Below are 23,304 nucleotides of genomic sequence, written 5' to 3' on the forward strand. Positions count from 1 at the left end.
TCGGTGTGTGGGGGAGTGGGGTGGGCGCAATGCACTCTTCGAAGTGTTTTGGGCAAGAAAACATGTTAAAAAAGGTAAATTATATCTCCAAATCAATTTTACTAGCTAAATACCCCCTGTTCTTCATGAATAAGGTCTACTTTTATTCGCATAACTATTTCAAAGTTCTGCGCAAATCATTTTTCACTTTTTTACTTTTCAAAAGTAAGTGGTGCTCACGCAAGCGGAAATATTTTTCGACAGTTATTTCGTCATTTGCTTTAATGGATCTGTACCAAAGTTAAAATGTGAAAAAAATCTTCGGGATATTACAAAGGTATAATTTTACAGGATTTTTTCTAAGTGTAAACTTTTTTTTGATACGCACTGTATAAATGACTTAAGCAGAGCATCCAGTATTCTATCTTTCATTATTTTTGCTGATGACACAGGTTAATTTTTTCTCACAAGAATCCGATTAACATTGCTGAAACAATAAACTATAAATTAACTAAAGTTTTGAGTTGGATTAGAGCAAACAAATTATCAATCAATCTTCAAAAAACCAAATACATGTTATTCAGTAATACTATAAGTTTCGTTGCCTCTTGATATTTCTGTTGAAGATATTCAGCTGGAAAGTGTCTCGTCAATCAAATTCCCGGGTGTCCATGTAGATAACAAACTCTCCTGGAAATGTCACATTGACAATATTTGCAAAACCATCTCTCGTAACATAGGCATCATAAATAGGTTAAAATACTTATTCCTGTTACCTCTCTACTAACTCTATATTCTTCTATATTACCGTATCTCAACTATAGAATCCTGGTTTTGGGAATACACACCAAAATTTACTAAACAGAATATGAGTACTACAAAAGAAAGCTCTTCGTATTATTTCATTTTCACATCCCCGTTCTCACACTGACCCCCTATTCCTCGAATATACTTTGTTTAAAATCCAAGACTTGTACTTATTTCAACTAGGGCAGTTTATGTACAACTATAAAAACGACATGGTTCCCACCGTTTTCCACGATACGTTTCTTCAAAATAAGCGTTATCATACGTATTCTACCAGACATGGCGATCAATTTCATCTGCCAATGCTAAGAACTATTTTTGCTCAAAGTACTTTGATTTTTACAGCCCCCAAATTTTGGAACTTTCTCCACAAAGATATTCAACAGGCCCCATCCATCAACTCCTTCAAGAGAAAATCAAAAGTATTTTTGTTACCATTTTACAAACGAAGTTGATTTGTTAGTAGGTCCTGAATATCTTGTATCTCACACTAAATTTTCTTTATCATGACCATGTATGTAGCACTCTCGTTGATCCATGTTAGTACAAATTTTGTTCCCCCCGCCCCTCTCTCTCTCTCTCCCTCTCTATCGGTCAGCCTAATTCGTCTCTCTCTCCTCCATCCTCTAATATGTCACTGTATTTTTTTTGTTTCGTGTGTCTGTGTGTGTCTTTGATAATGCATGTCGTCCAGTACTTCTGTCACCTTATTTCCATTTTTTGCTATCATTTCCTTTTTTTCTCTAAAATAGTTTTCCTATTATATTTATCACATTGTACTTTCCCATTTTATAGTATTGTATCTTTGTACAATTGAATGAATTTCCACATTTAGTTAACTTTTATTACTTTGCCTTTTCTCAATTGCTATATGTAATTTATTTATTCAAGTCGCTATAGGGGATCCACGCTCTACAAGCAATGCTTTTTAGTGGATCCCCTCATTACCATTTTTTTTTTACTATTATGCTCAGGTAAAATTGAATTTGTACTCGTACTTTGATTTGTAACTCTATTTGACTTATATTTGTCATGAAAATGAAATAAAGTTCTTGAATCTTGAAATCTTGAATTTAAATGATCGTTTAAACCTCACATTCAATTTTCATTGACAAAAAGCTTCAGCAGTCTTCAATATTCCGTTTGGCTAAAGGAAAAGGAATGAAAGGAATCTATTCGTACCTTGACAGCGGTTCGATCAGATTCGTGCTTCTGATTTCGAAACGGAAAAGGGAACGACAGAGCGTGCATTTTTTTTTGTTTCGTGAAGGCGAAACAGAAAAAGGGAAACGAGATTTCAATTCAATTTCCCGTTACGTGAACGCGAAACAGAAAAAGGAAACAAGACTTCCAATTCAATTTCTGTTTAATTTCTGTTTCAATTCAATTTTGTGTTTTTCAAAGGGAAATAAAAATTTTAACATGTAAAAACAGTAAAACCGAAAAATTAACATTTTTTCTGTTTTTAAATATTTCATTCTTGATTAAAAATATTGAAATATTACCGTTTTTCTGTTTTAAAACTCGAAAATAAAGTCAATTTTCACTCAATATTTTGTTTTTGATTTTCTCCTTTTCGAAATCAGAAAAACGAATCAAGGAAAACATTCTATTCCTTTCGTCAGGTATGAAACATGGTCTTTCGTTGTTTAACCGAAACCTGAATGAAAATATCAACTCACACGACCTAAACAATACTATCAATCCTGTATGATGTATGTATGTGTGTGTGTGTGTTGCTAAGAAGTGGATAAAATATATACCTGTATTCATCCCCCTTCATATTTTCGCCGGTGTTTTCTTACCCCTAGTAGCCATGTCGTTGGTTGAGCGGCTGACGCGAACCGGTGCGCTACTTATCGTTTGGGTGGAAAGGAATGAAGAAGAACGACGTTTGCGTCCCTCATCGCGAATGTCGGAGCAATCTCGATACACCTTGGCCTCTTCATTCATACACACCATCACTTCACAGTGAATGTATACCTGCGAAATAGAATGATTTTGGAGTGACTTTATGTTAAAGTTTTCATTATCATTGATTATGGAGTAGCAGGGGCACGTTACCTAGGCAAAATGGAATATAAATGAATATAATACGTGTGAGTGTGTGTGTTCTTCCGTGTGTATAGGTATACATATTATGTGTAGGCCTGCACATCTAGTTCCGTTCAACCGGTAAATTGCCAATTCGTCTACTGACCTTATGGTCTACTTTCATTAAGTCTAATGCCAAACCGTCCATGAAGATATGTCTAACAACCATTTGGTCCAATCATCAGTTCGCCTAATCACCATTTCGTCTATGGCCATTTCGTCTCATAACGAGTTGGTCTAATATCCAATTTATTTTCGTTCATTTTGCACAATGAACACTGAGTCCAATTAGACCAAATGGTATATGGACTAAATGGCTATTGAACCAACTGGTTATTAGACAAAATGGTGGGTGGACGAATTGGCAATTAGGCCATCTGGACAGTTGATGAAATGATGGTAGACCACATTATTGTAGTCGAGTTACCAATTGGAACAATTTAAATTATACGAATCGGTAATAACCATTCAACGCCTCATCCCCTACACTAGCGCTTCTCAACCCCTTTTCTTTACTCGAGGACCCTTTTGACTATGACAATTTTGACTATAAGATACACACTGAATGTAATGATCATATTAGAGCGTAACTTTATGATCTTCTGCTGTGAATTCAATCCAGCCTTTTTCCTCTCGAAATTCTTTTTTTTTTTCCTGCAACTCTTTGGATGTTTTGTGTATTTAACTCTGAAGCTATATGACGGTTTACGCCCGGGGTTTATGCGCCTCATTGGACAATACTTCAGCACATTCGACACACATTGCTTTTGGTTTTGTATTACTGCCAGTCATGCTGAATCCAAATGTAATGTGTTCAGGGTCATTATTACCTTTTGAGAGTTCCAATTTCGACGAAATTTTGTTCCGTGAAATTTGAACATGAATTAGCTCTGACAGTTTTGGGAACTCAACTGCATTGGAAAGGTCCGGTAAATGGCCGACAAATAACTACAAGCACAATTTGCATGCACATGAAGCATGGATTTCACATCAAAATTACATCAAAACAATCATACAATATTTGCATGTGCACATGATGGTATATAGTTTGCGTGCTTAAGCTTTGTTTTGCTCACGTACAGTAGACCCGCGTTCGAAAAAGAACATTTTCGGACAGGTCTGTGAATAATTTTAGCCTATTGAAATTTCCCCGCGATTCCACACTAGATCTTAAATATCATATATTTCAACATGCTTTCAATAAGGCATAAGTAGTGCAATATTTTACAATGATACCTAAATTTTATGACAATTATGAGTTTTAACCAAAAAGGAAGTCAGATGTAGTTTGTTTTTGTTTGGGGGGGACAATTAAATTTTCAATTTTCAATAATTTTGCTAAATAAATAGTTAAGTACAAACACTACCTGAAAGGAATATTGGCAAAGCACGAAAAAAGATTAAAAATATTGCGGGTCAATAGAATAATGTATCATATCTACAACATTTTCATGATCCACAATGGGGGCAGCCTTGATTTTTCTGAACCTATTTTTGGCAATGTCCCGTACGAGTCATGAAACTGCAAAAGTTTTTCCTATAATTTTATTTTTGATGATGCAATTTCACGATATCAGTTTCTCTATCTTTGACCCACGAGTTATCGATTTTTCCCAGAAGGATCTAATTACTGCCCTTCATTTTTCAATAATTGTCCAATTAAAAGTTGTTCCGTACAACACACAATATATACTGCAAGTAATTGCAGGACTTGGATTCAGAAACTATTTTAATTTAAGTAATCGATTTTACATTAAGTGAACTGAAAATGTACCTTTTTTATCTCGATAGAACATGAAACAGGTGATTTTAATTGACTTCATGTAGGCGTATTCTTTTGTGAATCCCTTTAGCTAAACCGGTGAGTTTCACTGGTCAGGACAGGTTATTTTCTTTGTCATTGAGCATAAAAAGAAAACCTTTACATGTATAATTGATTCACCCTAGCCTCGAAGATGACTTCCTCTTGCATGCTAATGAGAAATTATTATAAGATGTAAAAAAAATTATATACCTATCAATCATCTATTTGGACTTCCCTTGATGATCGCTATTTTTTTAGATACAGTATTGAAACTGCTTACTTTGTTCAAGTTTTAAAAAAAAAATCTGGAAAATAAGACAAACCATATGGTTTCATGAAAGGCAGAAAGGCTTGAAAAAGTAGAATCGCACTTCTTCAGAAAAAAAAAATATTTTGTGGAATTTCAAGTGACAGTTGTGACATATATTATGCATATATACATTTTATATGAAAAATCGTAATATTTTAGCCCTATAATTTACACAGTTTCATTCATTCATTTATTGTTTAAATAGTGTATTGGAAATCATCAATTAATTCACTAATATATAATTTCACAAAAAACCTCAAGTTTTTCAGCTCGGATACTGTAAACCATTGTATATTTCCCATCATGGAAAAAAAAGATAATTTATTGCCCCTGATTGTATATATTTAGGTTACTTAATCTTATTGCCCTGAATGACTACTTATTAAAATGCTTTTCATTAAAATGATGAATTTAGGGGTAATGCTCCCGTTCTGACTGATAAAAAGTGCATTGTTTTATTCAGGCTGTCCAGTACAACACCGAAGTGTCTGTTCAACACACAAGTGTCCCGTACGACACACATGTGTCCCGTACGACACACAATTGTCCCGTACGACACATTATTTTCTTTAAATATATTGACAGAAATATTCAGCCAAAAGCGATTTCTAACATAATGAATGTCATTAGTTTGATAGAATTATTATCATCAGCCAAATAAACTGATCGATGAAGTCAAAGAGACATAAAGTAAGAAAGTTAAGGTTCAATTTAGAGATGTCCCATCCGACACATTTTGAGTGTCCCGTACGCCACAATGTTCTCGATAATTGTAATTTGTTTTATTTATTCATGAATACTTATTTTGCTTTCTTTTACAGATGTGTTTGTTCTTGGGTAATTGAATATCAATTCTAGTTCAGTTTCTATGAAAATTATCTGTCCAACTCACAGACTTTAGAGTACGAACTTGAGATTTCTAAAAAAGCCCCTTTTTCTGCGTCCGTACGACACAGTACTATTTTAGATCTGTATCATACAGGATGTGAATTTAAGTCATGTTAAGTCTTGGTTTTCCTAACACTCTGGTTGTACTAGATGATCACCTTCAGATACTGGAATATTTTTTTTCTTGTCAAAAAACTGTAAAATGTTCTCTAAATGTCCCGTACGACACGTATGGAATTACCCCCTATTTTCTTTTCTTCCCCTGGAGCTTCGCGCGGCCCACCGGTGGAGAAGCGCGTCTCTACACATCTTCACACTATTGAACCTAATAATACAGGGGGGAGCAGCTGATTCAACCCCCTCGCGATAGTGGAAAAGCCGTGGTGTAGTGGTTCTGAACCTCGTCTTGTAAACAGAGGGGCGTGTGTTCGAATCCCATCACGGCCTCGCGTTCTTTGGCAAGGCGTTAATCCACACTTTTCCACTCTCGACCCAGGTGTTTAATGGGTACCCGGTAGGATGCGAAATATATTGTATGTTTGATTTTGCCAGCGCCATAATTTTCCACTCCCCAGGGAGTGGAAAATGTGCATTTTTTCGTTCTTGATTGAAATGAATCCAATGACCGGGGCAATGATATGCCTTAACGCGCTTTGATCCATTCTGGGAAAAGCGCTGTATAAAAATTTGCTATTATTATTATAAATCCGTCGTACATTTTTTTTTACCGCGTTGCTCGCTGACTTAATTTTCAACGTGTTCAAGTCTCACGAAACTTTAGAGACCAAAACTGCTGCTACCGGTTACGCGGTTTCGAAATTACGCATGGTGACGCTAATTTGCTGAAAAACGTAATTCATATCAATTTGTTGTGTACAAAAAACGCTCCTTTTATAAGGCATAGAAATGGGACGTTTAACGCACAGTCACTAATACGCGCCGCTGTCTTCGCATCGTGCAGGCAGTCTACGTGTATAGTGGCGGGCTGCTACATTGCGGTGCAGGGGTGTTCAACTTACATATCGTGAGCGCACTCAGCTGCGTGTTTTCACTTCTTCTCCTTTCTCTCCTTTTCTTGTCATTTTTCCTCGCATTACTTGTTTTCATAAATTTCCCTCTCACTTTCCTTGTTTTCTCACTCCCTTCAGTTTTGTAACTCTTCTTGATCACTTGCATTCATTGGCACACCCCCCGGTCAAAAATGGTACGGTCCTATCCAACATACACTCAAGTCGTCGCTGTACGAATAATGAAAACGTGCAAAATTCTTCACGCGCTGCGTTGCCTAGCTATGCGTGTGTACTGTGTACACACAATGCCATCGGCTGAACCCGCCAAACTATAGTGACCAATTATTGCAAAAGCTTTTGCAAATGTGAAAAGTGACAGAGGTTTTTTTTATCCAATCAAAATCATTCTTAGGTATTCGCAATCTACAGCATTTTCTGCAAAATGTCTTTTTGATAGGGTCTATTGTGACGTATATATTTTTTTACAACAATGTGAAGTCGCACCAAACGTTTCGTTTCCCGCACTTGCCCATTGGCTCATGTACAAATGGATTTCCAAAATCATCAAGAAAGGTTCCAAAAACCTCAAAAGTGACAGAACTTAATTTGACTAAAATTAAATGAAAATCATATCATGTTCAAGGTGAGAATCTGCTCTATTCTATTCTGTTTTGATAGATCACCTTGTTGACGCGTTTGGGAGATATCTTAGCAAATCCCTCAAAAACGGCGTATTTTCTATTATTCTCCATAGGGAAATAATTTAACACGCTACGCACTGCAAAAAAGGAGCGCAAACAAATTGATATGCGTCTACATATCCGATGTCTTAAGCCAAAAATCGCCAAAAAATGTTTCATTATTATTACTTTTAATGATCAAAATTAAATAATTTCACCCTGTTTGTGGTCAAAATGAATCCCCGCCGATTTCCATAAAAAAGTAATAATAATAAAAAAAAAAACATAAAAAAAATAGAAAAAAGTCAAAATATATAAGGAAATGAATGTGATGTTGATTTCATATTGATTTGATCAGATTCTTATGAAGAGTCTGTGAATCGAAAATGGGAATTTAAGGGGTAATATTTAGTTGATTAGCGCAAACTTTTCATTTTACGCATAAATTAGGATTATTCATTAGCAAAGAGATTCTTCGCAGAATTTGTTTGAGTAGTTTTGGAGATTATGCCATGGGTAATGCGCGTGCCAATTTTCATCGCGATCACGCGATTGACAGCCGAGGTCATAAGGGGGGGGGGGCTGAATCAGCCTCCCCCGTCTTTATAGGCATCGAAATAGCCAAGTGTATCTAGGGATAAGGAATGTGCTCAACTATACTCTAATTACCATGTTATGATCTCCAACAAAGGCAAATGCGTCAAACTTAAATCCTTCTTGATCAGTTTCATCCGGAAAAAAAACTTGAACCGTTTCATCCAAATCAGAAGGGCATCTATTGCATGAATACAAAAGGTACATGATTTAATATTGTTTATTCATTCATTCATTTTTTTTTATTCATTTGTTAATTTATATACAGGGTAAAGCATGATCACAAACACTTTTTAACATGATACAGATCTAGAAACAACGATTTACATACAGATGGATAATTTAAAAGAAGTGAGAGAGACAATGAGAGGAAGAGAGAAAGGCAGAGAGAGGGGCGTGTGGAAGGTGGGCAGAATATTGAGAATGTTACAAATTCACTTCTTTTTGACTGAATATACTCAGAATGACAGAATAGTAATATTATACCAATAGGAGTAGTAACAATATGAAAAAATATATATTGATAAATTTAATGAATCCCATAACAATCGATTGAAAAAAATCAAAACTGTGACCCTGCAATTAGTTAAAATTATTTTATATTATATTGTTTGTGAAATAAAACACAAAAGTGAGGGAAATGACCTTTCCAAAGTTTTGTCTAGAGACTTGTACTGACCGTGAGATTTACTTGCATTAAAACCGAAAATTCAATGATAACCATAAAACTCTTCACGAATTGGTAGACACGTAGTAGTTAGGGTATCAGATAAAAGGAAGGCGAATTGTGAAGGGGGGCATAACTGCACTACCCTATCAGACAGTGAAGAAAATATAGAATAGAAGGGAATCACAGGTAGATATATAGGAGTAGTGAAAAGAGGGCTCTTGACATGCAACTCAATAATAGCCACTATTAATTTTATTGAGAATAAAAAACAAATTATGTCATCATTTCTTCCCCCCCCCCAGGAAAATATCCTGACGGGTCAACCCTGAATAGAAAGAGCGATAGGCCTACATAGAGTACAGTAAAAAATGTTGCATAAAGTTATAAATCATAACGTCAATCAGAACAGTATTGAGAAGTAATAAAAACACCCCTACAAGTTTGGTAAGAGCAGGCTAGGTCTGTCAGATTTCTTTTTCTTTCTCATGCAGATTTTTTTTTTCATTTTTTCTGGAAAATGAAGTCATTAATCTGCTATTTCTAATCTTGTTATCTATTCGCCAATGGCAGATGAGCCTGCAGAAGTAAAAAGGTACATGCTAACCTGTCAGTAAACAGATCATGTCTTGGAGTAGAATCACCACCTGGGCCCGCCGTCGCCCAGCATCCTTCGATAAACATACCAACTTCTTCAACTGATCTAAGGTGGACTCCGAAGTAGAGCGCCTGGCTTTGCTGGACCTCGGCGTTGTCATATTCGGGCTCATCAAAGGACTCGTCCATGAACCTTGCGATGTTCAGGCGGAAGTGACCGGATCCCTTGTCGGTAAATTTTACTTTACCAAGCGTCGGTTTGAAAGATTGACCCACTTGCGATGTCTTGTCGAGACAGCACGAAACCTCAAGCTGCTTCTGGTATTGACGGGTGATATCAGTGCCAGGTATAGGCTCAGGCATGAAATAAGCGATGACATTCGAAAATGTAATGGTTGTATCATTTTCCTAAGGGAAGTAATGGAAAAGACGATGTGGAATGCAAAATACTATCACCAAAAATAATAAAAACTACTGCTCTTAACCCCTCCCCCCAAAAAAAAACAACTTAACACACACAAAAAGGACCCCATAGTTTTGGTACGAATGTTTGTGGTATTGTAATTAATCCGGAATATGTTGAACGACACAAGGTCCTTGTTGAGAAGACCACGGTAAATTTCTGTTTCTATTACAGACATAGAAAAAGTCAGTCATTTATAGTTAGATCTACATTCCCCTGCACACACACACACATATTGTATATATATATATATATATATATATATATATATATATATATATATATATATATATATATATATATATATATTAGATAGGCAAGACAGATAGCCAAGCGCGATTGGTCCATAGCGCGTCACGTGATATGATCGAAATCAATGTATTTTCCCAGCCGGTCCACCTTCGATGAATATGAGGGAACTTCCTCATAAAATCATTACGTAACAAACCAACACATTTAAGTTTCAGTCGAGGGTTAAAGAAAATTCTTATCCTTGGGTATAAACCCCAGAACTCAAACATTTCTGCGTAAGCAGCTACCACCTCGTTTGTTCTTTTCTCCCCTTCCTATTTTCTTATTTTCCCTTCTTTTTCTCCCTCTCCTCTCACATTTCTTTTTTTTTCTCTCTCTTCCTATTGCTTTTATAATCTTTCTGTCCGTCTATGTTTTGTACTGTGTTTTGTTTTGTTTCTTTTCCTTTTTTTTCTTTTTGCTGTCTTGTCCTGTTCTGTCTTGTTTTTGTTTGTGTGTGTATGCCATTTTTTGTTTTTGTCTTTGTTTTGTTTTTTAGTATTCGTTCTGTCTTGTCCAAGTGATTGTCTGTTCACACACTCCTGAACTCAGGTTTTTTTTTATTCAGTTGAGGTATGATATATTTTTTCTGTTAATTGTAACTTAGTGAGTAAACATAAAAAGCTTGACCCCACTGGTGTTCTTTTTCATTGTACAAACCTTTCTAATTTACGAATTTAATTTCATTGATCAAATATATACCTAAATTAACTATTTATTACAGGGAACCCATACTAACAAGCTTTGCTTTCCAGTGGAATCCCTTTTTTTCATTTCTGTATATGATATTTATGTGTTATGCATTACATTGTAACTTTTGTTAAATTTTGGAATGAAACAGAAAAAATGCAATCAGTCAATCAGTACATTGACCAGCCGGTCCATGAATATATTTTTTTACGTGTATGGCGCCCTCTTGTGGATTAGATTATTTAATACTCTTCGAACGTACTTACCGGACGCGCGTTTCCTTTTTTCACCCTGGCGAAGGCATTCTCCGCAAAAATAGCTAAAAAGCGACTAGTGAAGAGTCTACGTTTGTTTACATTATCAGCTGGGCGCGCGATGCAAAAGTCCGCACCGAAGATAACAACAGAACAGGGGCGGTATTCTGAATGCTCAATTAGCGGTCAATTAGCGTTCAATTAGCATTTTGGTATTCTGAAAAGTCACTTAAGTGCCCCTTTCCTTATTTGGCAGGGTTGCGTTGCGCGCACTTGCAATACTACGCGTTATGACGGCGCGAAGACTTAATTGAGTAGTTACGAGACTTTTGGTATTCTGAAAACTCTCATAGCGCTCAATTAGCAGACTTTCCAGTGGGGAAAGATAATGGTGATAAGAGGTCCATTAAGTCTCACCATATCTTGCTAAATGTTGCTTTCATTTCGTATAAATATCATCAAATCGGTTTAATACTAGGAGGAAGGAAGAGAATAAAGGAGAGAGCTAAAAAGGGAATAGAATAAAGGGAGAAAAGGTGGTGTATAGAAACAAGTAAAATAAGGAATAGGGCCTAGGGACTATATTTGGTAATAAATAAATTAGAAAAGGGGGAAAAGGGAGACAGAAATATTTGTGTACATATAGGGAAAACATGACTATTATTTTTCTATATTTTCTTTTATTATTAGCATCATAAACTATTTTGTTTTTGCACACTTTTTTTTGACAATAATGAAATTGCCAAATCACGGCAGATGCAGCAATGTGCAGGAGTGAATTAAACCTTGTTTCTGACAATGAAAAAATAAGCATAGACCCCTTTAGTATTTAAACGAATATAGAATAAAATACAAAAGAAAAAAATAGTGAAGTGATGCCATCGTTTTCTCCACCTATAAAAACCTATGTCATAACGTTTGTACATCAAATTTCAATAAAATTTCGGCTTTTTTAAAATTATGCTTGTTTGATTTTTAAAATATGTTTATTCAAATTTTGTTGGAGAAGATTTCTCATATAAATGAAAAGTATGTAGTTTTTAGAATAAGTAGGAATTAAGTTAAAGAAGACCCACCCCCCTATCATGGCAGAAGCAAATAAAATATTGTAAAAAAAAAAGAAAGAAAGCTACAAACGTGACAAATGGATTCAATGGATAGGGGGTTGTGAAAATCAGAACGCGTTCGAAAAAAAGAGAAAAGCACAAAGGTACAATAAATGAGAGAGAAAGGAAAAAGACAACAGTTAATTTCAACAACATAACGAACCTTTAATCTCCGATGCAAATATGCTTAAGCATTATTTTTCAGCAAAAATTATTTGTATCAAGATCGTGGTGCAGTGCACCTGCAGCAGCCGGGCGCTGCGCTGCAAGGCAGCAAAGTGAAGAGACACTGCGCGCTAGGAGAAAAATTTACGTTGTAAGAGCGCATTTGATTCGTTAATTCGGCTCAGTAGGGGAGTGGCTTAAAGGGACTTAATTGAGCGCTAATAGAGTTTTCAGAATACGAATTTGGAGGTACATTAGCGCTCCATTAAATGGGTAACTTAAAAGGATATTTAAGTGGAAACTTACGAGACTTTTCAGAATACCCCCCAGAGCTCTGTGTTCAAATGCAGCTGTATTCAGGTTCAACACGAATGTTTGCCTTTGCCGAATTGCAGGTAATTTGCACCCGATGGACCTATTACAATGTAGTGGTATAGTTCAGTGGTAATTTGCCCCCTCACTATCATGGAAGAAGATGATATTCACCGTTGTATGACACTGCATTCTATGAGTAGGATGTAAAATAGACCTATTAAAGTTTATTTTTTGAAAAACAATCATTATAGCCTATAGGGTATACGTAAGACAATGTTTGTTGATCACTGCATTATTAATGTAAGATTAAGATTCATACAAGCTTGATGAATACAATATGTTCAAACAATTTATTCATATATTATCTATTCACTTGTTGGCAAGAAATTTTTATGTTATTTTTTTTTTAAACTTTGTTTGATGTAAAGTACTGTATACTTTGTACCTTAATTTGACGATGGTATTTGGGGCCGTGTATTAGTGATAAAAGACATATAAAAACTCAATAAATAGAGTAAAATTCGCAAAGCAAAATGCTGGAAAATTGATCAAAATCGGATAACAAATAACGAAGTTATTGAATTCTAAAGATTTGCATCATTCCTGTGAAACAATTCTAGGCATGTCTTCATGAATATTCATTAGATGGGCTGATGATGTCATATTTTGTATTTTATTTCATGAAATTAGGTTTATTCAATTGTTTTTTCTACCAAGAACTAAAACAATTGGATTGACAACTAAGTGCATTATTTATTTATTGCCGCAACTTATTTCATCATAATGGAGACAAATCATTTACAGATTTATGAAAAAAATGAAAAAAAAAATAATTTCATGCATAATAACATAAGTAAAAGGAAAGTGGGGATGTGACATCATCAGCCCACCTTGATGAGGTGCATACATAGGCGGCGGAAGCCGGGGGGACGTGTCTCCCCCTAAATTTGAGGAGGGGGGGCAGTCCCCCCCCAAAATTTTTAGTTGATGACTTTTTTTTTTTTTTTTGCTTGTCAATTTCTTTTCCAAGGTCCCCCCTAAAATTTTTGGGTTGAGAACCCTTTTTTTTTTTTTGGTTGTCCCCTCCTAAAATGTTTGGCTTCCGCCGCCAATGGGTGCATATAACTGTTTTCACAAAATATTAATAAACTTTTAAAACTTGTCCGATTCTGATAAAATTGTCAGCATTTTGCTCTGTGAATTTTACTCTATTAAGATTTTCAGCCTGGACGATTCCATTAAGGGGAAACTAACTGGACAAATCATACTTTGTTGATTATAAATTGCTACAATTAGTTTTTACTTTGTTTTCCAAATTATAACTATAATTAGTTGTAGTAGTAATATTAGTAGTCGCCGCATCGTCGTCGTAGTAGTAATAATTTAGTAGTTAATGTAGTTATACATTTATTATTGCTATATGATAAATTATTATTATTATCATATTTTTACATATCAATTTGTTGTGTACAAAAAACGCTCCTCTTAAAAGGCATAGAAATGGGACGTTTAACGCACAGTCACTAATACGCGCAGCTGTCTTCGCATCGTGCAGGCAGTCTACGTGTATAGTGGCGGGCTGCTACATTGCGGTGCAGGGGTGTTCAACTTACATATCGTGAGCGCACTCAGCTGCGTGTTTTCACTTCTTCTCCTTTCTCTCCTTTTCTTGTCATTTTCCTCGCATTACTTGTTTTCATAAATTTCCCTCTCACTTTCCTTGTTTTCTCACTCCCTTCAGTTTTGTAACTCTTCTTGATCACTTGCATTCATTGGCACACCCCCCGGTCAAAAATGGTACGGTCCTATCCAACATACACTCAAGTCGTCGCTGTACGAATAATGAAAACGTGCAAAATTCTTCACGCGCTGCGTTGCCTAGCTATGCGTGTGTACTGTGTACACACAATGCCATCGGCTGAACCCGCCAAACTATAGTGACCAATGCAATGCAAAAGCTTTTGCAAATGTGAAAAGTGACAGAGGTTTTTTTTATCCAATCAAAATCATTCTTAGGTATTCGCAATCTACAGCATTTTCTGCAAAATGTCTTTTTTTGATAGGGTCTATTGTGACGTACATATTTTTTTTACAACAATGTGAAGTCGCACCAAACGTTTCGTTTCCCGCACTTGCCCATTGGCTCATGTACAAATGGATTTCCAAAATCATCAAGAAAGGTTCCAAAAACCTCAAAAGTGACAGAACTTAATTTGACTAAAATTAAATGAAAATCATATCATGTTCAAGATGAGAATCTGCTCTATTCTATTCTGTTTTGATAGATCACCTTGTTGATGCGTTTGGGAGATATCTTAGCAAATCCCTCAAAAACGGCGTATTTTCTATTATTCTCCATAGGGAAATAATTTAACACGCTACGCACTGTAAAAAAGGAGCGCAAACAAATTGATATGTCATGGTTAGTAGTAGAAGCAGAAGTATAGCATAATTTATTTTCATTAGCATCATTTTGGAACTGTTATTATAAATTGCTTAGAATTGTTTTCAATATTATCATCATTTTTATCACTATTATTATATTGTTAGCGTCATTGTTATGAACAGTATTAGTAGTTATACTGTTATTAATTATTTAATTATTACCGTTCGTCTTGTACTTGTTCTAGCTTCTTCTCCTCCGGCCTTCTTCTCATTCTTCTTTTCAGTCTTTTTTCCCTTTCTTCTTCTTCTTCTTCCTCTTCTTCTCAGTCTTCTTCTTCTTCTTGTTTTCTTCTTTTTCTTCTGCTTTTTTCTTATCATCATTATTATTTTATTATTATTATTATGTATTATTATTATTATTATAATTATTATTATCATAATTAGTAGTAGTAGTAGTAGTATTAGTAGTAATACGTAGTAGTAGTAGTAGTAGTAGCAGCAGCAGCAGTATAGTAGTAGCAACAGTAGTACTCAGTAGTAGTAGTATCGGTGGTAATATTTTAATTCATCGTAACTTAGAATCATTTTGAAACAATTATAGTTCAAAACAACTGGACTTCTTTCTACACGCTGTAGATTCTCTTTCGTTTGGTACTATTGTTGCTATTCTTGTCTTATCATTATTCTGCTTACTAAATTAATTTTGGCTATCGCCCGAATTCTCACCTCCCTGAGTACACAAACGGCACTGCAAGACATGTTCAGATTTAATTCATATGAAAGCTCTGTGTACATATGAAGTTATGTGGCCGTGTAGCCACTGAAATTGCATGCGGTTGTGTGTGGGGAAACTCGCCAGTGTCGGACTCTCAATAACCAGCGACGGGTGTAGACTCTTCACTAGTCGCTTTTTAGCTATATTTGCGGAAAATGCCTTCGCCAGGGTGTAAAACGGAAACGCGCTTACCGCGCCGCAGATCAGACAGCAGAATTTAAGTGAGTCCGACGACGAGGAGGAGCCTACTGTGAGTTAGATCAAACGGTAGGCCTTCTTCAATTATTTGTGGAGACAGTAACACGTCAAAGATTTATAGTGATATCTGATGAGCAATGAGGAATAAGATCTGCTTTTGGACGGTCGAATTGGGTAAGTATATCTAGATTTAGGCCTACAATACATCTGAGCTAGGTCTTACTATTCAACGTGTTATCTAGAGTCGAAAAAATAGAGAAATCTAACGCTAAATCTTCCTGACGACAACTTAAGTTCATGTTAGCACAACATTGCGGTCTAGTTATATTTGGTCCTGGACCTGGCTCGACAACAGAAAGATCAGGACCACCACGAACAGTAGTCTTACATAGACCTAGATCTAACTTAGTCATTTTTATCTCATCTCCAATTAGATCAGAACCTGCACCTAATAATGGCTCAACATGCATTCTCGATCTGGCTTGGGTCCTGGACCTGGACTGGACTACTAGATCTGACAAGTTAGGTCTAAAAAAGGGGGGGCATTCAATGCGCTAGACCAGTTCCATCAGTCACTATGAATATCATACATAACTGATCTACTGCACGCACCGTATAAACTTACCTAATTTTAAGTTAAGATTTAACGTTAGATCTATCCTCATCATTCAAGGCTATCTAATATAACAGATGTTGACTGATGGGGTGTGTAAACAAACATTCTTTGTACCGCCTAAAGGATTTATATTTTCCCTCGTGATCAAATATAACCCCTCGGGAAAATATAAATCCGGCGGTCCAAAGAATGTTTTTATTACACATCCCATCAGTCAATATCTGTATAATATATATATATATACATATATATATATATATATATATATATATATATACATATATATATATATATATATGTATGTATATATTGTCAAGAAATGGATGAAGAGAACAATGGTAGGCGTAGCTTAAATCAAGGTTCCCCAGAGCTATCAACCCTTTGGAAAAATTGGTGATGCCGAAAAAATGTCTCTGCCGGGATTCGAACCCGGGCCACCAGCTTTGAACGCCGGCGCCTTAACCACTAGACCACAGAGACGGGTTAGTGGCTAGGGCGCCCCGATCCGATTGACCGTCAGACAGATTTTCAACACTATACCAATTATAATTTTCTTTGTCGGGAGAGGTTGGTTTTGAACAATGACCGCCATGCCTCAGCTGGATCAAAGGTATTGCTTTGATACAGTACACGTATGGGAGAAAGCATGCAAATGTGTGAAGTTATACATATACAACAGCTTTGGCAACTCTTTTATTTAAATATTGTAAAGAAATGGATGAAAAGAACAATGGTAGGCGTAGCTTAAATCAATATAAGTTGTGTTTTCAACATATATATAGTTTGGAAATCTGAGTTTGCCCCTTAATTTCTCCCAACTCCCAATTTTACACAATACATATTTGACATCATTCAAAAGATCATTTAATTATCTTTAAAATGATACCGTGCTTGTTATGATCATGCCAACACATACGTTTTCTGTGTTCCCAGATCCTATAAGTTCATTTAGGTGCGATTTCGCAATCAAAATTCAAGATTCGGCATTGATTTCCCAACTCTTAATATGATTACAGTAATCGATGCTGAACCAATACCAGACCCTGAGCACATTTTTGCTTCCAGTTCTCAAGACCATTATTTAAGCAAATTTGCATTTGGGCTCGTGAGTGTCCAAGCCACATTTAGGAACGTCCTTTATAGGAACTTGACTCACACTGACATTTTCATTGACGACATCTTGATACACACTCAAAACCTTGGAGGAACACACCCAAGCAATTCAAGCCTTGTTAGAGAGGCTACGTGATGTTGGACTTACTGCTAAACCAAGTAAGTGTGTCGGGGGGGGGGGGCGGCAGTCAAATCTATTGCTGTACACACGCGTGGCCAAATTATTTACAAACACCCCCTAAACGAGGTTTTCTCTTCGTGCAAGATACCCCCCCCCCCCTCTTAGTTTTTTCGCGGGCTTTATTTAAACATTTTGGTCCTTAAACAGGTCGTCGCCAGAAAATGACCCCGGGGAAAAAGCTTGGGGTAAAAAAATACCGTAAGCACGTTGGCTAGTCTTAAAAAAAAGCTTTAGGAAAAAAAATACCCTTAATACGTTTGACCCTTCGATTGACTATTGACCAGATTTTCAAAACCACCCCTTTTTTTGAAAATCGGTATTTTTGTTATACCCTTAACATGCTTAACGACTGAACACGCGGCCCGCGTCCAAAACTGAAATAAAACCCACCCGTTTAAACGCGTTTTTTTTTTTTTTGGGGGGGGGGCAAGCGTGTGTACAGCAATATATTTGACTGCCCCCCCCCCGGTAAGTGTGAAGTCGGATGCTATTCAATTCAGTTTCTAGGCCATGGAAAACGTCAGTCTCAAGGTGACAAGATAGAAAACGTACAAGAGGCAAATCCATCACGCATAAAGAATGAGTTACGACTTTTCCTTGAGTTTGTCGGATACAACCGACGCGAAATCCCAAACTTTGCAAACCATTGCATCTCCACGGACGGATCTTACAAAAGCAAAGCTACCCAATCTGATTGCATGGGGAGGTAGTCACAAAGATGCGTTTAAAACACAAAAATCATGTCTGACTTCTTCTCCTATTCTACAACTTCCAGACATCTACGTACAGATGCATCCAACGTGTCCAGCTAGTCCTCCTTCAAACAGGCGAGGAAATGGGAGAAATGTTCCCAGTCAGCTATGCTAGTCAGAAGCTCCAGTCCCAAGTGAAAGCGTATGTAACTGTATAAAAGAGGGTAATTTTGTGTCCAACCAACATTTGACATTTCTTTTGGGCATTTTCATTTATCCAATGTGATAAAAATTCTAAAGTAATTGTTGCTTATTTTTTAAGCTTACTGGGCATTATGCTTCCCGCATTGGGTAAAATAATGTCCAAAATTGTTTGGACACATACATGTAATTACCCTCGTGATGGTAGGAAATTTACCCAATATTTATTACAGGGTATATTAGAAGCTCATTGGCCTTTGACCTTAACATCTTATGGGTGAATGTACATTCTAAGTGATTTATTTTTATTATATTTTCATTTCCTGTAAGAATCTGTGAATTTTGACACCGACCTTCGACATTTTACCTCAGAGATACCATTATAAAGTATATAACCTGAACCTTCAAAAAAAATAACTTACCCGAGCCTATATTCCTCCTAACCTGTTTTAGTAAAATAATGTTGACATTCATATGTACTTAAATCAATTGAAAAAAATATGTATATTTCCAATAAGTAAGATCCGATTTGACTATAATATGGTCTAATTCTATCATAGGGTGACTACTTGTTCATTGAAGTAGAACCTTATTCCTCGTCAGAGTAAATCTAGTACTTCTGACACCCCCACAAAAATAAAACTAATTACCGTTCTGGTGGTAAGACACTCGTCATACTTCGTACTAAGTTCTATATGAGTAGAATTGGTACGGGAAGATGGGCAGGTACTGTCTCGAAAATGAACATCTTCTGGGTCAATGCCGACAAAAAGATCAATATGTATGATAACGGTCATAGAGTCACTTTCGCACGTTACTGATGTAACTGAAAAAAAAAACATAAAACACAATTGCATTTTTATCTGTACGTCGTACAATCCCCATTATAACGACGACGATGATAAAGATGGTATTGATGATTATAATGATGATGAATAATACTGGTGACAAAAATAATATCTTTGCTATAGGGGGAATGATAATAAGTGAGAAAACCACTAGACTGCAGCACTTAAACACAGAGGCGTAACAGGGGTCTTTGGTGGGGGGGGGGGGAAAGAGCAAAATAAAAAAAAATCCGGTCATAATCAAGGTGTTAATAGGCAGTGGTGTAATGAGCCAAAATAATTCAGGTTGGGGGCAGAATTTATTTCAACAAAAAAGTTGTGAAGCAAGCGAGAATTTTTGTTGACAATTTCATCACAGAAATCGAATTTTGTAGAAGACTTTGACATAGCATTCAGAAAATATGATCATTTTAACCCTTCTCTCTTTCCTTTACTTTCCTATTTTTTTGTCTGTACGCCACTGCGAACGGGATTTTCTTTCTAATCATTTTTACGCCAAGATCTATATGCAGCGGTAGCGTGAAGTGCCCAAAACAAACAAAAAAAAAGAGGTGTGCAGTATGGTATGTTTTTTTATCCTTTTTTTTCTTGGTTGCAGAACTTTTTTGGGCAATGACCTAACCATTCGTGCTATACGGGTGGGTTTCGGGGCGGAGCCCCGGAACCTTATGATATCAAATCCATTTTAAACCGTACAGATTATAGCTATTTTTAATCAAATTGCAGATATATACAATACATATCTTTTACAGAGCACTTTAAGTCAACGGAGTTGCGCGAATGAAATAAGTCTTTTCAGGGCTCACAACATAGCGCTGTGGAGAAATAAAAAAAAATAATCGCCAGCGAGTGAAGCGAGTCCGAAAAAAATGGCCTTTTAAAATGAAATTCTAATCATCTGATAGATTTTTAGAATATATTCAGTAAATACATATTTCATTGTTTTCTGTTCTTTTCATTACCTTGCATCCTATATTCTTTATTTCCCTCTTTGGTGTGGAACCAACACCCCCACCCCCTGTACGCCAGTGATTGAACGTAAAGCTTAATGTAGGAAGAGTTCATACGGGGGGGGGGTGTTAAAGAGTCTTTTGAATATACAGATGAAGAGCCCTTACTGCGACCGTATAGAACAGAGGCCCCAGTCTGCTTTGGATATGTTGAAGATTTAGCCAAGGTAAATATTAAGAGACTTTTTGATGGTAACACTTGCCAGCGTAAAGCTTTACTATAGGTAGGACATATAAAAAATAACAAAGATATTTCAGGCCTTGGCTAAGGACATTTTGCCCTGATTGCGACCATTGATGCATAAACTTTAGCAAGCCTAATGTTATATGTAGCCCATATTTCTCCTCGTTCCTTATTTTCAATCCTTGGCACGCCGGCCGTGTTATTTTTTTTTTCTTGTCGCTTTCCTGCGTTATCCGAACCAGGTCTTGGTTCATTCCAAATTTACCCTTAAGGGATAGTCAAATTGTTTTTGCTCACTCATGCCTGAATAAGAAATAATCTAAGTAATTTCAGATCAAACAAGAGAATCTAAGCTGTACAAGAAAGGTCATTTGTCTATTGTATTTGTGATTAAGTTATGATAAATCTCGGTTTCGTTTTTTTGTTGGACGCACTGTACGCACATCGTCATTAGGTCGGCTGATGATGTCGCATTCCCACTTTCCTTTTTCCCATGTTATTACATGAACTCATGAATGTTTCATTTTTTCATAAATGTGTAAATGATGTGTCTCCAATATGATGAATTTAGTTGCGACAATAACTAACTAATGCATTATATCAGTTGTCAATCCAATTGTTTCAGTTCTTGGTAAAGCAATTTGGAATAAACCTAGTTTTACATAGTACAATACAAAATAACAAGTGGGGATATGACATCATTAGCCTATATAGTTCAAGTTCAAGTTTATTTTCCATTTCCATTATCAACATTATAAGCAAATAATGTACAAATCAAACATACATTTGATAACAATGATTACAAATCAATTACGAGTTCCAAAACTAAATGTTATTTAGGCAGAGAGGTTTAATGTTTTGCAGCCCCAATGTGGCCAATCTGCATTTCTACTATATCTGCAAAGCCAACTTGTACTTGTATTATTTTTCTGGGAAAGGTAGAAGAGACATTGCTACACAGATTATCCGAAGAACAGTTCTGGCAAATCAAAACGTACTCGGACTGGAACCTAATCAATTTCCCACCCCTATCCGCGTTTTAACTCTATTGAAGAATATCGTGTCTTGAGCCGCCAACATGCCCAATGTGACCACAAAACTGTTTGTGGTAAATAATAAAGCAAGTTTTATTTTAGGAAACATCTTGTTAAAGTTAGAGGGGGCATTGCTGTGCACGTTATATGTAATGACGTTCTCGGTCCCCAAAGTCTACATTCACGGGATGCTGTTAAAAATGACGGTTTTTATATATTAACAAAGTTACTAAGAGTATTCACATTCTAATGTAAATTCGACCTTTTTTAACGATTCTTCGTGACGACGGACATTGAAATTTACAGCTTTAAAAAAACCATGACCTCTACCATACCCATTCACCTGACCAAGATCTGGGATTTCCTCCTGGTCAAATCTGTGAACTAACTTGATTGTTTCAATCATACACCTTCGCGCATGGCAGTATGTCAATCTCGTGAGTTAAAGAAGAATGCGAATTTAAAAAGCAACTTACTCTTTTCCTCACATGCAGTGCCAGTAAATCCTTCAAGGCAAGTACAAGTGCCTCCCTCACAAGTCCCTCCATTCATGCACGGGTCAGAACAAGATTCTGAAATAATAATGATAAAAACATGCGAACAGTAACATGATGAGGTAAACAAACCTGCCACCCTAAATCAACAATCATATAGGTCTCTCAATATTTTATTGACTTCCTAAGCTTTCAAATGATACAAAACTGGTAAAAATGATCTACAATAACCTGCACAGTAGACCGAAGTGTATTTCTGTCTGTGAATATGCTTCGATGAGACTTCGTCTGGGTCTGTGGTATCTTCCTCCATCAAACTACCGATCACGGCCTTGATTTGGCTCGTAATGGAGGTTAGACCGACGCTTAACTACAGCGTCTACGGAAAAAAGGGTGTGCTAGCCCACACTCTTCGATGGTTTATTTCCAATTCGTCTAATGCCAATTCATTCAATTGCAAACTCTTCTACTATAATTTGGTCTACCATCAGTTCGTCCACTCACCACATGGTCTACTTTGATTCAGTTTCTTCCATTCTGTATGATAAATAGTTGGTCCAATAGCCATTTCGTCCATATACCATTTTGTTGAATTGGACTAAGTGTTAAATTATGCAAAATGAATAAAAATGACATGGATATCTATATACCAACTGAAATGAGACGAAATTATGATAAGACGAAGTGATGATTAGACAAAACGTTAAATGGACCAAATGGTTGTTAGACAAAATATTGATGGACTGAATTGTATTAGACTAAATGAAAGTAGACCATGTGATAAGTGGACGAGTTAGTAGTTGACGAATTCACAATTTAACCTCTTTGATTGGTCATTAATTCCCATATTTTGACGGAG

At 36.2% G+C, this 23,304-nt stretch overlaps 1 protein-coding gene across 1 annotated transcript in view; it reads right to left on the reverse strand.

Annotated features, from left to right (window-relative positions):
- The window catches only part of LOC121417691 (uromodulin-like), a 29,294-nt gene extending 6,281 nt beyond the window's left edge, over positions 1 to 23,013 (reverse strand). Inside the window, exons 1-6 of the mRNA XM_041611425.1 lie at positions 22,950 to 23,013; positions 22,428 to 22,523; positions 19,526 to 19,701; positions 9,441 to 9,838; positions 8,242 to 8,347; positions 2,592 to 2,769 (exon numbers count right to left, since the gene is read on the reverse strand). Of these exons, the coding sequence (XP_041467359.1) occupies positions 2,592 to 2,769; positions 8,242 to 8,347; positions 9,441 to 9,838; positions 19,526 to 19,701; positions 22,428 to 22,523; positions 22,950 to 23,013 (1,018 nt within the window). The remainder of the gene's footprint in view (positions 1 to 2,591; positions 2,770 to 8,241; positions 8,348 to 9,440; positions 9,839 to 19,525; positions 19,702 to 22,427; positions 22,524 to 22,949) is intronic.
- Positions 23,014 to 23,304: the final 291 nt, after the last annotated feature.

Source organism: Lytechinus variegatus, chromosome 6 (assembly GCF_018143015.1).
Source record: "Lytechinus variegatus isolate NC3 chromosome 6, Lvar_3.0, whole genome shotgun sequence".
NCBI classification, from domain to species: Eukaryota; Metazoa; Echinodermata; class Echinoidea; order Temnopleuroida; family Toxopneustidae; genus Lytechinus; species Lytechinus variegatus.